A 16,147-nucleotide genomic window follows, 5' to 3' on the forward strand; every position below is an offset into this window, starting at 1 on the left:
AATACATAAATAATAAATACTACATATATCAGTTTTTGTTGATGAAAGCAATGTGTGTTTGTCATTACAGAAGACTACCAGCAACTTATAGAGGACATTGTTCGAGATGGTCGACTTTACGCCTCAGAAAACCACCAGGAGATATTAAAAGTGAGCGTATGTTTTCACTACAGCAAGCAACTGTAGACAAACTTAACTTTATCTACCACTTTTAATTATCTGTTTCTGTGTTTTCAGGATAAGAAGCTGATTAAAGCTCTGTTTGATGTGCTGGCTCACCCTCACAACTACTTTAAATACACCGTGCAGGAATCAAAGGAGATGTTCCCACGTTCCTTTATCAAACTGCTACGCTCCAAAGTCTCCAGGTTTCTACGGCCATATAAATAGAATCCCGAACATTTCTTCCACGACCCCAGCTCTATCCCCGTCTCTCTTCCTGTCTTTTCTCCACTAGCTCCCAGAAGGCCTCACTACTGCAAGAAGATAAAGACGTTTGGCCTTCTTCCTGTCTGAGATTTGTCCATTTGTCCCTTTTTGTCTTTGTTTGTTTTTTGTTTGCTAATATTTATGTGCTTGATTTTGCAAAAGCCCTCTTTGGATGTTTGATATCTACAATATATATTTGTATATGTGTGTATGTATATATATATGTGTGTGTGTGTGCGAACAAAAAATTATGTGCAAGCTTATGGCGTATTAGGACACATACAGACACACACAGATATATATTCTTGTTTTGAAAATGTTATTTTCATGCCCCTAATGTGCACAAGGGGTTTTAATATCCTAGTGCACTTAAAGTTTTCTTTTCAAACTGTATGAGAAAGGATTTGCTTTCTGCTCTGACCACAACATGAAAGACAAAGCCAGATAAATGAAAGAAAAAAGAAAAAAAAAAGCCAGATAAAAGACAAAGACTACCTGTCGGTACGAGAGTTAGTTACGTGTACGTTGTTTAACTAGTATTTGGAGCTTCAATTGCACTTGAATTTTATATTGTAGAGAATAAGGAATGTTTTTGTTGTATAGAGATGTTTTACTTTGGTTGTAGAAACATGAAATGTCCAAACTTCCCCTCTACAGGATGCAGAAAGATATTCTCACCTATCTCTCTCCTGAAAACAGAAACAGATTTCATAATAATCATCTCATAATAAGTTTTTGTGCAGTTTAATATAAAAAAGTGTTGAAGTACCATAATGTTTCATTGGGTCTGTACCTAGCCTGACAAGTATAAGTTTCTATCATGTGTTTTAATTTCACATGATGCAATGAGTTTGTCGTTAACCTGGCTGTTATTGTGCATGGAACATTTGGAGAAATTGTAAATATGGTGATTTTTGGCAAGTCAGATTTTTGTTTGAGCTTGTTGTGTCATAAAACTCATGGAAATGGCAGAGTTTTGATTCAGAACAACAAAGAATTCCATTTGGATTAAGAGTCTTATGGTCTATTACATAGTTATAACACATTTATTACATAGTAATAACATATCACCTTTGTGCTGTGCACAAAGACACATATTTTGCTCTTCTTGTTGAACTGTGGATGAAAATCAGAGGCTGTTTGTTGAACAGATGACATACCTGAAGTATGTGAATGTTGGCTGGCTGAAAAAAATCCAGAGATCAGATCATTTCACCTCATGAATTAGCAGAATGCGCTTGTAGGAAAGCAAGCAAACAAAAAATTATAGTGTGAGTGTCTCTATGTAGTTATGGTACAGTTTTATTTAATATTATTTGCCCATTTGGTTAAAACTGAGAAAGTGATCTTTTTACAAGTGTATGGACTGCAGAGGAGTGAGCGAAAAGGCAGAAAAATAAAAACCAAACCACAAACATCTAAGTGTGCCATAAAGTCACAGAAATACAGATAATATGAACTGTCATTTTACAGTATTCTGCGTTGTTTTGCATATATTCCAGTTTGGGAGGGAGGGATGGAGTGATCATTCTAAAGCTGCTTTGTTATATGAGCACTTATTCATGCTTGTATTTCTAATATCCACATATGGACAGGGAAACACATTCACTCTTGCATCCAGCATAAATAAACATACCTTCATGCATGCACACATAATGCATTACCTAATCCGTATTATTATGCTATCACAGTAATCTATGATTTGTGAGATAACCGCAGGTTGTCTTTGATTTTTTTTTTTGTGTTAATCACATGTTATAGTCTCATTTGATTACTAAACTAAGGCATGTGACTATTTGAGGAACTGTTGCCGTTAGAAAAGAAGACGACGAATGTTTGACGTGTCAAATCAACTAATACACACATGGCTTCACACACAGATATAAGTACTTTGCCCCTCAGATGGAGAGAGTGACTCAAGACTGCTGCTGGCGTGATTTGTAAGCTTTATGAATACAGATGTGTAAATGGTGTACAAATGTTAGGTTTTTTAAGTTAATATTTACAGTAGAAGGAAACAATATACTGGGGAAGGTGACAGTCTAAGATGTACAGGACTGTTCTGGAAGGCTGTGTTTGATAGTATGCTTCCCATCATGATAAATGACCGCATTACAGAAGAATGAACAGTTCTGCAGTGTGAAATCAACCCCAGAGGATGTGTAGAAGAGAATGGGAACTATTGTTAAGACCTCACTTTATTAATAAATCATTCAAATCTTAAGCTGTGTGTGTTGTGCTGACCTTTCATTTGAAACATGTGTTGATCATATACTAATTAATAGTATATTAGTTAAAATTAATTAAGTGGAAGTTAAAATTAGGAAAAATGACCCTAGTGTCACCTAACGGCACTGTGAATGATTTGTCGCCCTCTTGTGTTAATATATCCTAAAATATAATGCAGATGTCTCCCCACAAAGGGGCAGTGTGCACCAAGATTTCGCAAGCAATTTCGAATTCAATTATTTTTTTTACAGATTATTTTTGCTAGCTTTTTCAGAATATTTGAACTCATTTGTAAAGTAAAAAGGTTCATATTCGTATTTTTTTAAACTACCAGACAGATCAAGATCGACTGATATCCGATTAGTACACTTTTATCTATGATTAAGTTTTTAAAAGCTATTGCTACTTACATGCAAGTCAATGTCAGAAAAAAAAATACCATCTTTGGTTAGACAGCACAGAAAAGTTATAGATATAGATGGTAGATATATTAAATATTAAGCCATCCTCTCCGACTGAAACAACTGACTTGACGAGCGAATGAACACATCCTACTACGGGAAAGGATTGTCTCATGAATATTAATTACGTACGTGACGTTGACGCAGTTAGAGGCTGATTGGTTGAATGGGAGACGTGTTTTTTGATTCCGCTGAGGAAAGATTTCTGTTTGAGCGCGCTTTAGCGTTTAAGGTGTATACAACGATATAAAACGTCCAAAAGTACAATTCAATGTGTACAAAACTATCAAATAACACAATAACATGGATTTTGTTAAATTAATATCGATTATTATCGAATATAATATCATAATGCGTCACGAATGGCGCAAATGATTTGGATTCTTTCTCTTAACGTTACATCAATAACAAAACCGGTTCTATTAGCAACAGCGAGAGGCTTTTTTATGATTATTACTGAAGTTACATGACTGAAAGCTCTTGGCCATAGTAGGATTCATAGGAGGAGAGAAAGATCCAGAGCAGCGGAGGGGGAGTGTCTCCGACCGCGAGAAACACACACACACACACACACACACACACACACACACACACACCGGGGCACCACGCGACTTCAGTTCAAACAAACCAGCGCGGTCCTCTGCAAACAGGAGCTCTTCCCGGTTATTTACTAGGCGTCTTTACCTGCACGTTTCCGAAAACGTTTGGCGTCAGACTCTTGAGTTTGAATAGGTAGGTATATTTCTGGTATGTAAATCAGCACCGCATATCTTTGAATATGTATAAGAGTGCGCTTTTATAAATGATGCTTGTCTGTTTGGAAAGCGGAGACAGTTACCATAGATACAGTCAATTTCTGAACGCTTGATAAACGTGCGTGATTGATTTTTGGCATTGATATTCTGTGTTGTGTTTATTTGTTATCTAAACAAATTCCTTAACAGCATACAGTGTTTGTCTGGCATAGGACATCTTGTAAAATTAGACTCAGTGAAAAGCAAGTTATCATGCAGGCAAGCCAGTTAAACTGGTAGTTAATTTAGACTCTTTTTGTGAACCATGTTACACTCACAAAAATGCCAGCAAGTATGTTGGTATTAATTTTTGTACATGATACAGAGATAATACCATGTTTTTTGACATGTAGTATGTTAATACCATTGGTATTCTTCATAGTTCATTTAAGTAAACATTCAGTCCCATGGTTTATATCTAAATATCATTCTTTAAACATCTGATTCCTTTAGTTTACCATGGCATCGCCACATTACTTTTTTTTCTAAGAGTAATGTATGATATTTTTGTTTTGTTTTCACTTGACCATCTACTGCTACTATTATTCAAAGCTTCTGTCCCACATAGTTTTACTTAGTTTGCTTAGTCATCATTCATCTTTTATGTAGAATAATTATATTAAAAAAAAAATCATATCACACATTTTTTTAGGTCGTTCTAAATGGTTTGAGCGCTCGTGTATTTCTCAAGGAATGGGGTAGAAAGCTTTCAGCTTCTTCCCTCCTTGTTATTTCAGTTCAAAATAACATTTTAGCTCCCCTTTCTTTCAGAGGGCTTTTGTGTCCTCTTTCTTCCCAAACAATTGTCTCTGTTGCGTCGCATCTTTTTTTCTGCCGTCTTGAAAGTGCAGGGAACTCTATTGTTAGACATAGAAATCGTGACAGAATGGTTACCATGGCTTTGTGTAAGATCTCGGCGCTAACACACAGGAGAGTGGGACATACCGCCGTCAACCGCTCGTCTGATTGTGGGTTTTGATAATATGTCGCTGTCACCGCTCACATCTCCCTTTATCTTGTATCTCGTACCTTTTTTCCACAGGTGTATTGTGGCCGCTGGTGTATTGTGATTGAGGGGAAGCATGCAGGCTCACTATCCCACCAGCGGAGCTGTACGGTGGGCCAACCACTGAATACGGTCCTGGACCGTCCCAAAAACTTACACAAGACCATCTCACCCCAGTGGAGGCCCTTTAAACAAGCACTGCCAGACAAGTGCACGTGTGTGAGAGAGAAAGCGATAGCCTAGTGTGTGTTGCCATGGCTTTCACACTTTCCGAAATCATGGCAGCCCGACGACAGCAGCAACAGTCACAGAGAAGCGGAAGAGGAGTGGTAGAGGTGGACGAATACAGCGCCAACCCGACTCAAGCCTTCACCTTCTACAACATCAACCAGGGTCGCTTCCAGCCGCCCCACGTCCATATGTAAGAAACTCATACATGCACAATGTGTATGGGTCATATATGGTTGACTAGTTGCCCAAAAACTTCTTGTCTTGTCCATTTTTTTTTTTCAATTTTGATTTTTAGCAGCAGCAGCACTTTAATTTGCATTCTGACAGCATGCTTTGCTTTAGCTGACAGTTTGCATGTTAAAATTCTCTGTTTGTTCATCACCTTTAAAACACTGTTGCTACAGCCATGAACTTTTAGATGTGTATGTTTGGTTACTGCATCAAAATTTATGCTGTTTTTTAAGCATCTTACGCCATGAGCGTTGCGTTTTTAAAATACTAAAAACTCCCTTTGAAACCACCCAATTGGGTTCAGGTCAGCTAAATATTTTTAATGATTTAGGGCTTCTTTAAAAGAGATTTTTTTTTGACTAATGACTAGCTGAATAATGACACTCTTGTCTTTCGTAGAGCTGCTATACAACATAATTTGAGAGCTAAAGATTTGTAATGATTTAGGGCTTCTTTAAAAGAGAAATTTTTTTTGACTAATGACTAGCTGAATAATGACACTCTTGTCTTTCGTAGAGCTGCTATACAACATAATTTGAATTAGTCTCATATTTGAAGAAATTTGCATCATTGTTTCTTTTTCAACTGTATTGTATAAAGAGCTGTATAAATAAAAGTTCCCTGACTTGACCAAGTGTTCAGGGAACTAACTAACTAATCGCTTTTGAAAATGTGATTTTTCACATGCTGTTGTGCGTGATTGGATTTTTTTTTTCCCTGATGGGCCATGTTTCATAGTTTCTCTTATTTATTTATTTTTAGTCATGCCAATTTACAAAGGAAAACAGGTCACAACTATATATTTGCAAATGTGTATGTGTGTATGAATGTCTGTGAGTTTGTACCTGTGTGTGTGTCGTCGGTAGAGTCTGTGTGGTCGACCCAGTAGGAGATGCTCTAAAGTGGGCCATTCTTATTCAAAACTCTGCCATGTCCCTCAGAGACACGTTTCTGCAAATACAACTGCGAAGCCGTGATAGAACGATATATAACCTTATGTATTCCCACACCTCTTTCTCTCCCTCTGTCTCTCCACAGGGTAGATCCGTTACCCCACGACTCCCCCAAGCCCCCGGGCTACACGCGGTTTGTCTGTATCTCTGACACGCACTCACGCACTGACACTATTCAGATGCCATACGGTGATGTCTTACTTCATGCTGGAGACTTCACAGAGCTCGGCCTGCCCAGTGAAGTCAAGAAGTTTAACGACTGGCTTGGTGAGAATTTATTTATTTTTCTTCCTTAAAGGGTTAGTTCACCCAAAAATGAAAATTAACTTGTGTTTTACTCACCCCCGAGGTATCCTAGGTGTATATGACTTTCTTCTTTCAGACGAATCCAGTCGGAGTTATATTAAAAATTGTCCTGGCTATTCCAAGCTCTATCATTGCAGTCAGCGGGTGTTGCAGTTGAACAGTCCACAAGTCGTCAGGAAAATGAAAGAGCTTGGAATAGCCAGGACAGTTTTTTATATAACTCCGACTGGATTCGTCTGAAAGAAGAAAGTCATATACACCTAGGATGCCAGATCAGATCAGATTTTACACAATACATTTATGGGATCATTGCATCTCTAACAGTGTCATAGGGCTAAATCTGCATACTTTTTAAAGCATTTTCTGCACTGATTTTTTGGATTTAAATATCACTTCTGTTTCAGGTTTTTATAAACTATTTCTTACTATGTGTCAGTAAGTTGTTGTTATTTTAGCATGTGAGAGTTTTAGCTTTTAGTTTTAATTACTTTTTCTTATTTGTAAGTCGCTTTGGATAAAAGCGTCTGCTAAATGACTAAAAGTAAAAGTAAAAGTAAATATGATAAAACATATTAAACAGAGCTGAGAGAGCTGCAGTCTTATTCGCAGCATAATCATATTAGCCAAAGAATTAAATAAATTAACATGCAAGATATGTGGGATGTGTGTAGATCTGTGAATGTTGCATGTTCAAAATCAGCAGAAGTCTAGATTTTTGAAACAATTAATTATGTACTATGAAAACACACAGTACAAGTCCAAAAAGACTATTTATTGTAACTGAGATGCAAAACTGCTCATTCTGAACCTTCATAGCTTTTTGATGTCAGCCACAGTATATATTTTTACGTCAATGATATTGTTCATAAACCTGCCTAATGTATAAACTCTGGGATCATAAACTCAAAAGCTTTTTATAAATAAATTGTTATTGTTAATTTTATTATTTAATATCTTGAAACAATAAAACACCGAGATCTTTTATCAGAAATCCTGAAAAAAAAAAATTTTTTGAAGTAACAGCCTTTGATAAAAGTCCTTTTATCACAACGAGAATATGGAGGTTTAAGATGTTTATCTTATAGACCATCAGAGGCATGTAGAGGTCATTTGTCATGATACCTTTTTTTAACTGCTATGCACACATGTGCATGCCTAAAAAGATGAGGATGGCTCAGTAATGAAGAGAATCAGAAGGATGACTGGTGTTGTTTCAGGAGAGGGAATAGAAAGCAGGAGATCTGGATGGATGGATGGATGTTAGTCAGTGGGGTGCAGGAGACACCAGTCAGATTAAGACTCCCGCTCGTGTGTCTCATCTTCTTTCCCGCTATTGATTCTCTGCTGTCCTGCCTCTCTCTTTCTTTCTGGCACGCCATCCCTGTGCCAAAAAGGAAGTTCTCGCTTTTGTTCTCGCGTTTGTCCCTGTATAAATATTTATAACGTGGTTCTTTTTCTCATCTCTGTATCTTTGCTCCTGTGTATCTTAGAGAACTCGCAGCGCACATGCTTCCTTTCTTTATCCAGCAACAATCCTCAGAGATATGATTTACTTTTTACCTCACAATACTTTAAAGTGTGTGCAAATACACACTCACGTCTCACACGGACCTCCTCATATGGTGATGCTCTTAACTCTAACCTAGTCTAACTCTATTTTTTCCTTTTTGCTTCCACACTGTAATGCTTTTGCAAAATCTGTTTCCTCTCTTTTTGTCTGGGCTCTTCAAGACTGCTTGAAATTGTCAGCTTTAATATTTTAGCTAGTTGGGGTACTTTAATAATAGTGCATCACCTTAGTCCTCAAAGTAGGCATGGTGAATACAACGTGCAATAAAGCAACTCAGAGAAGGTCTGGAAGCGCATGACTTTGTGTATTGTAGTGGATAACGTGGATCCAAACTCTAGTTATCAGGTAGGGTAAAACAGAGATTTGCGTAATAGCTTAGTAAACTGGTGTTATGTGTCATAGTTGTTACTATATTGCGTGTTTTAGCACAGCTGGAATGCTATAATAAAATGACACTCACGGTGTGAGACACTGGAAATAAACAAAAGATGTGTCACGGCAATCAAAGATGTCTATCTTGTGTGTGTTTACATACACAAAACATTGCAGAATAGATTGCTGTGGACTGTAGACTAAAGGACTTATGATCAGTGATATGGAAATAAATAATTTGTTGTCTTCTAAAGCCACTTTTTGTAATGTCTATGTAATAATTTACTAATCTGACAAAATAATGTGGTTTCTTTATCATTAATTATAGGCTTTCCCAAGTAAAAATTCATATATGATATATTAGATTTATTAATTGACATACGCTACTGCTCATGCTTATATTGTCATTGTAGCCTTTTGACCATTTGACCACTCTTGTGACCTGTAGATGTCCATTCTTAACAGTTATTGGCCATTTAGTACCTTTTTACATAATGTACTTTTTAATTTTTGATTCTTTATGAAAATAGTGTTTTTGTCTTTTGACAAGATGACAAACATGCTCATTTTTCACTCATGTGAGAAATGATTACAGCGTTGTCTCATTTGCCGGTTTGTCTGCCCAACCAGTTAATTTGAACTAGACCGAAGAAACCGTTAGGAAGTACAGATGTTCATGAATTAACACTGCTAATATATGAATGTGTAGCAGAAGTGTCGAAGCGCAGTTAAAGCTGTGTGATTTTAAGCCAATCTGTATCTTCACAGGTCTCCGTTTGTGTTTATCGGTCTTGAATCATTTGTATTTGCCTGCTGAACAACTGTACTAGCGCAAGAAACCGTGTTTGTCTTCCTCTTGTATCGTTCGGGCTTACACCGAACGGAGAACATGCTTCAGGATCATTTCTTGGATCTTTCAAGAACTGCGTAAAAGAAAAGATCTGACATGAATTCCCAGTAATCACAAGTGATACTACAAGCTTTCTGGAGATCATAGACATGGCTGAAATCTGCTGTACTGGCAGGGTGTTTCGCTGAAGAATACAATCAATAGTTTTAGTAAGTTATGTCAGCGTGGAGTCCAGTAGTAGTCCAGTCCAATTTCAGATGAAGTTAGCTTGTTTGAGCACTCAAAGTTTTTTCACAGGAGTTTTCAGTAAGTTTAAGAGAATTTGCAGCATAGCCAAGGCTGAATTTTGAGCATGAATCTGTTCTTGCATTGTTTTTCCTACACCTTAACTGTGTGGAAGTCATTATGTGCGGACCAGGATTAGAGAAGCAGATTGAAATGGATAATACACTTTTCTTTCTCTCAGGTCAGGAAGGTTTGGTAGTTCTCCCGTCTTCTTCTGTCCTGTCCACACATTATGAATAATAGATTAGCCCAATGGTGATGTGACAGCTGCGTGGGCTGTGTGAGATGTGTGTTCGAGTGTGTGGGGTGGAAGAATCTTGGGAGAAAAGTTTACACTTTTCTCACTCCTTTTCTTTTCCCTCTCTCTCCTCTCAACTTTGGAGTTTTCCCTCCATTCTCCCTCTCTGGTCTCTATCTGGAGAGAAAACCGTCATGAAACTTTAATGTGCTCTCCCTTTTTCTCCCTTCAAGCTCTACAGCTCTCTTTTCTGCTGGGTTTTTTTTTTCACCCTGCCATGGGTTTACTCAGCTGAAGGTTTAGCTGTGGATTATTAACGAGGAAGCTTGACACTCCTTTACGGGTTTTCTCTTTAAAGTGTAAAACAATCTTAGACAAAGATGAAATCTTTGTGTAGTTTTGTGGTTGAATACTTTGTGTCTATGGACCTGTGTGTGTACAGCATATCATTTGTTTAGTACTGTAACATCTTATCTTTTTCTTAAATGCTTTTCCTGCAATTTAAAGAAGTTTGGTGTAGATTTGACAATAATAATAATAATAATAATAATAATTTAAAAAGTAATAGAATAGCTGTTAACTGTGTGCTTTTATTTTGCTATTGGAAAACAAAGGAGAAATTTTGAAAGATGTAGTTCTCTTTTCCATTAAATGACAATTCATAGTGACCATGACATGTCAGGATTTAAAATGGAAATAAAAGCACTACAAATGCAGCCCATACAACTCATTCTTCAGGTATTTTGTAGTATGATTAGGAGCAGACTGAAATTTTCTATTGTAAAAACAAGAAAAGAGAAATGCACTTTTTCATGAAATAAAAGCATTCTGGACAGAAAAAATGAGTACATAAAGAGAAAATTGTCATTTCAATTATGTATCTCAAACATGCAGTTTTTAATATTCAAACATGTATAGTTTTTATGTACAGCTCCAGTGTATGTTCTAACCTTGTGCCCTGCCACCTGTGTGTGAGTTTGTGTTTGAGACTGAAAGCTTATGCATGGGTGGATGCTGTGTGTGTGTGTGTGTGTGTGTGGCACTCCCTTGCCTGTGCTGCAGTGTTTGTGGCAGGGGCGGGGGGCCCCGCCTTGGGCAGTCAGCTCAGGAAAGTCTCCTGCTGTGCAGAGGGGACTAGGCCGAATGTTGAGCCGGGATTATGGACTGAAAAAAGATCTATAAAGAAGGAATATGGCGAACCGAAGGGTTGAAACAAGTGAGAAGCATGTACTAAATAAATCAGATGTCACAAATATGCTTTAAAGGGGTCATATCATGAGAAATCAAATCTTCCTTGATCTTTTAAAATAAAAGTGTTTGATGCACTATGAAAACATGAACTCTGTTTTTTAGAACTCAGTACAAAATGTCCATCTATTGAAACTAAGCTGAAAAAAAAAACCTTTTCGTTCTGTGCTTCCTTAACTTCAGATAAATAAACACATGGCCGCCCACATTTGAACTTTACACTTCGAGTGGCACATTTCACGGATTGTTTTATGAATCTGTTGATACTTTGCAAAGTAGCTGTTATTGAAGTATGGGATGGTGCAAAAGATCCACAGCTCACACAGCAAAGCATTGCTACCCATTTCACATGTGAAGAGGGCGTTTACATAGACATAGACATCTTAAAAGCATGTTAATAGTTAAAAAGGGCCAGAGAGAGGGTTAAAATGATAGTGAAAAAAAAATTTGAATGGGCCTATTTAAAAATATGCATATGACTGTTTAATAGGCTATTTTTACCCCAAATTCTCTAAATATAAAGGGGAATTCTATACAATTTTGCCACTTGCAGTCAGAAAGCTGTATTCATATAAAATCAACCAATCAGCACCACCACAGTTGCAGTTTTTGATTCTGATATCATCTACAGTTCTTTAGTAAAACAAACTAAACAAAACATTTAATCAATCAGCACCATTGTCTTCACTTTTGATGTATAGGAAGTTTAAAAAATCTGTTAAAAACTCAAAATATGAGTAACGAATTATAAACGCTGTGATAAACAGAGAAACTTTATAAAGAGAGCCAGGTATTTTCATATTTTCCTTTTGATGTATTGTAGTGACATGAATTATTTATCTATAGTGAGTACACTGCAAATGCAACATGACAGCATGACAGTTTTAAACTGAAACTGTTTTTTTTTTTTTGTCTTTTGCCTAAATATGACAAAATCTTTTATTGTCATGTACTCTCAAGCTCTGTGATTTTCCATTTATTTTTCACAATATGCCATGATTAAATTTCATTTGTGGCATGTGTGTTAAATGCACAGTTATGTCGTTGGCTGATACTTTCTCAGCCAGCCAACTTACAAGAAAGTGCACGTATCACGTAGGTGGCAAACGTCTCGCGGAACGTCTGCAGCATCACACACACAGCGCGAGACAGCACCATAATCCTCTTGAATGAGCTCTGAATTTTGGAGGTTGGAGGATTTGCTCCATCAAAGTCCAAAGACCACCCACCAGAACAGAAATGACAATAGCACTCAAATCCGGACACTTCCTCTGGGCTTATGCACCTCTAAAACCCTGATTCTAATGGTCCACACCACACACACACACACACAAATATGTCAATGTTGCAGCTCACAAGACATGTTTAAAAGTGAAACGTTTTGTATGACAAGTGCTTGTGTGTGTGTCTGAGTTGTTGAACATGCTATTTTCGCTGCACGTACAGCGGTGTGAAAAAGTGTTGGCCCCCTTCCTGATTTCTTATTTTTTTGCATGTTTGTCACACTTTAATGTTTCAGATCATCAAACAAATTTAAATATTAGTAAAAGATAACACAAGTGAACACAACATGCAGTTTTTAAATGAAGGTTTTTATTATTAAGGGAAAACAAAATCCAAAACTACATGGCCCTGTGTGAAACACAGCGCGAGACAGCACCATAATCCTCTTGAATGAGCTCTGAATTTTGGAGGTTGGAGGATTTGCTCCATCAAAGTCCAAAGACCACCCACCAGAACAGAAATGACAATAGCACTCAAATCCGGACACTTCCTCTGGGCTTATGCACCTCTAAAACCCTGATTCTAATGGTCCACACCACACACACACACACACAAATATGTCAATGTTGCAGCTCACAAGACATGTTTAAAAGTGAAACGTTTTGTATGACAAGTGCTTGTGTGTGTGTCTGAGTTGTTGAACATGCTATTTTCGCTGCACGTACAGCGGTGTGAAAAAGTGTTGGCCCCCTTCCTGATTTCTTATTTTTTTGCATGTTTGTCACACTTTAATGTTTCAGATCATCAAACAAATTTAAATATTAGTAAAAGATAACACAAGTGAACACAACATGCAGTTTTTAAATGAAGGTTTTTATTATTAAGGGAAAACAAAATCCAAAAATACATGGCCCTGTGTGAAGAAGTGTTTGCCCCCCTGTTAAAACTGGTTTATCACACCTGAGTTATTAAAGTGTGACAAACATGCAAAAAAATAAGAAATCAGGAAGGGGGCCAACACTTTTTCACACCACTGTATGTGTCTGTGTGAACATGCACAGGCCTGCATTCATCCGCTTTAATTTGAAGTGAAAAGAACAGAAGCTGTCTGTCAGATTCACAGTGAAATTTAAGCTATTGCCGCCTTGAAAGTGCTTTTGAAATCAAAGACAAAGGGCCCAAGAAGATAGAAACTAATAACAACAAGCAGCACACACTCGTCCATGTGTCCGGATTAGGCGTTTTGGGCTGAAATCGGCATGCTTTTTTCTTTCGCGTTTCCCTCTCCTTCTCATCACAAAAGCTTTGGGCTCGTCTTTTCCATCCTCCCTCTTGCTGGCGTTTTGTATTTGTGTGATTGATTGCTTCCAAAGACTTTTTTTTTTGCTTTGTGTTTCTAAGAGAATGACTCCATTGTAAAATGGTGATTCTCTCTGTAATTCTGCCTTTGAAGGAGTCGCATATGCCTTTACACTGCGATGGCGTAATTTCGCCTCGGATCCGCAGGGCTTGCGGGGAGAGCGATTTGGAGAGAGGAGATTTGTGGGGACAGACTGTCTTTGTGTTTGTCAGGCGTGGACAGGTTCGCTCCCTGGTGCAGTGAAAATTTTATAGAAACGTGAAAAAATGGAGATGGAAGGAGTAATAATATTTGTGCGTTTATTGATGTCAGAGTTATGAAGTGCCATATTAATTTCCATTGTTTCAGAGAAAAGCCGAAAACAAGTTCTTTAAGAGTCCTGATTTATTGCAAGCTGAAAAACACAAACTCAACCAACTTAACTTAATACCTCAAGGAGAATGGTGTAGCCCACCTTATTGGCAGGCCCACTTGGTATCTGTGCCTGCAGAAAGCAGCGCAGATTTTCAGTATTCGCCCGCCTGTCATTCATAGCGCTACACATCCCCTTCCCCTTATGTGTTCATTTATTAATTATTTTGGTTAATTCAATTATGCTTTCAGCTAGGCCTGGGCGATAAAACGGTGTTGATATTTATCGACGGTACACCTTCTTCGATATCGATAGGGGCCGTTTGTGGAATCTATATGAGAGAGAAAGGGAGCGCAAGAAGGAGAGAAAAGAAAGGCAATGAGTGCACGCAGATGAACATATGCACTGGGAGATTTTCACACTTTTGCAGTGCCTACACATGTATGTGAAACCGATGGTGCACAACATAAACACAATATGGAATACTTATCTTTTTTTGGATGCGAAGATGCACGTTAACAAATGACTTTATGTGGTGTGAATATAGATGAGCAGAAGGAGAACTGGTGGGTCGTGATCCCAAAAAACAGGGTTGTGGATGGCAGGGAAAAGCAATGCTAAATGAAAATAATACAATGCAACTAAGCATATAATAGTGCATGATTAAGACAGCAAGATAAACAGGCTTATCAACTTTTAAAATCCCATCCTTGTATCTTTTTGTTGACAGGCTGTGCATCTAATTAACCACTTTTTTATTTTATTTTTAAATTTATTTTATTTTATTTAAAAAAAAATATTTATTTTTTTATTTTTTTACATGCTAGATCATTTTGAATATAATGTCTGGGTTTTACACCAAAATCAGTTGAGAACCATTGAGGTTAGGTGTGCATCAAGGAGCGTCATCAGTGGCGCGCGAGATGCGGTGATAATGATGTAAGTGACGTTGTTGCATTTTAATGTTTTGTTAGTCTAGCCCACGAGACGCGCCGCTGCTGCGTTATTCATTGAAAATATTAGAGAAATATAAAAGCTCAATGCGTAGAAGATCTTGAATGGGTTGAAACCGAAACCAAGCCATTCACACAGAACGCATATTCAGCGCTAACCACTTTTTTATTTTATTTTTAAATTTATTTTATTTTATTTAAAAAAAAATAATTTATTTTTATTTTTTTACATGCTAGATCATTTTGAATATAATGTCTGGGTTTTAAACCAAAATCAGTTGAGAACCATTGAGGTAAAGTACAATGTATAGTCATAAAATAAACCCTGACAGTGCGATCGGGACCCTGAAGTAAAGGGTCTGAAGGCATTTCTTTTGAAAAATGAACAGCTAACTGTACATTGTTCCACTTTTCACATGGATATTTGCCTAATATATATTAAATATTTATTATACTAGCAGAAACAGACTGCATAGTAATACGAGAAATATAAAACTAAGACAGCATGTAGGAAATCTGTTGCCTGGTGCAACAAAATGCTTAGACCAATCAGAATGGAGTATTCTGTAGAGCTGTGCAATGTAGATGGTGTATTGACAGCTGTCTGGGAAATTGATGTTGAATTATAGATTTGACATGCATTAGAAGATATGAACTCTCTTAAATCTGCTTGGAAATCAAATCATATTACGGTAAAGCAAATGATTGAGCTGAAAGGTAGTTCTTTATTACGTGTATTACAAAAGTGTTGAGCAACCATAAAAGACATCAGAGCTTTGCCTCTGGAAGGAGGCTTTAAATCTCCAAAACTCCTGTGCTGATTCTTGTGAAGCATCTGCCATTCACACATAAAACTCTCAAATTTTGCCCATGTCTTACTTTTATGATCATCTCCCAGCGATGGTAAAAATGTGCTTATGGCCGCAGATTTTTAGAGGTGCCGTGGAGTATTGTGCGTGTGTTAAGTGTCAGGCAAATTGCTGTTAAGTCACATGTTTTGAGCATAAGCATGTGCGAGGGACCGTGTGTGTGTGCGCTCTGTCATTTTTTTGTAG

General features: G+C 37.4%; 2 protein-coding genes across 7 annotated transcripts in view; both read left to right on the forward strand.

Annotated features, from left to right (window-relative positions):
- Positions 1 to 2,632, forward strand: part of LOC107726032 (signal peptide, CUB and EGF-like domain-containing protein 1) — a 70,028-nt gene extending 67,396 nt beyond the window's left edge. For all 4 annotated transcript variants that reach the window (XM_016535499.1, XM_016535500.1, XM_016535501.1 and 1 more), the window contains 2 exons: positions 71 to 150; positions 238 to 2,632. In XM_016535499.1, the coding sequence (XP_016390985.1) occupies positions 71 to 150; positions 238 to 390 (233 nt within the window). In that variant the 3' untranslated portion in view covers positions 391 to 2,632. The remainder of the gene's footprint in view (positions 1 to 70; positions 151 to 237) is intronic.
- Positions 2,633 to 3,419: 787 nt separating this feature from the next.
- The window catches only part of mpped1 (metallophosphoesterase domain containing 1), a 51,825-nt gene continuing 39,097 nt past the window's right edge, over positions 3,420 to 16,147 (forward strand). For 2 of the 3 annotated variants that reach the window (XR_001638213.1, XR_001638214.1), the window contains exons 1-3: positions 3,420 to 3,851; positions 4,956 to 5,340; positions 6,420 to 6,601. Coding sequence is in view for 1 of the 3 variants with exons in the window: in XM_016535534.1 (XP_016391020.1) it covers positions 5,174 to 5,340; positions 6,420 to 6,601 (349 nt within the window). In the remaining 2 variants the exon portion in view is untranslated. The remainder of the gene's footprint in view (positions 3,852 to 4,955; positions 5,341 to 6,419; positions 6,602 to 16,147) is intronic. The other variant, XM_016535534.1, reaches the window with a different exon arrangement.

Source organism: Sinocyclocheilus rhinocerous, unplaced genomic scaffold, assembly GCF_001515625.1.
Source record: "Sinocyclocheilus rhinocerous isolate Xijiao unplaced genomic scaffold, SAMN03320098_v1.1 scaffold395, whole genome shotgun sequence".
NCBI lineage: Eukaryota > Metazoa > Chordata > Actinopteri > Cypriniformes > Cyprinidae > Sinocyclocheilus > Sinocyclocheilus rhinocerous.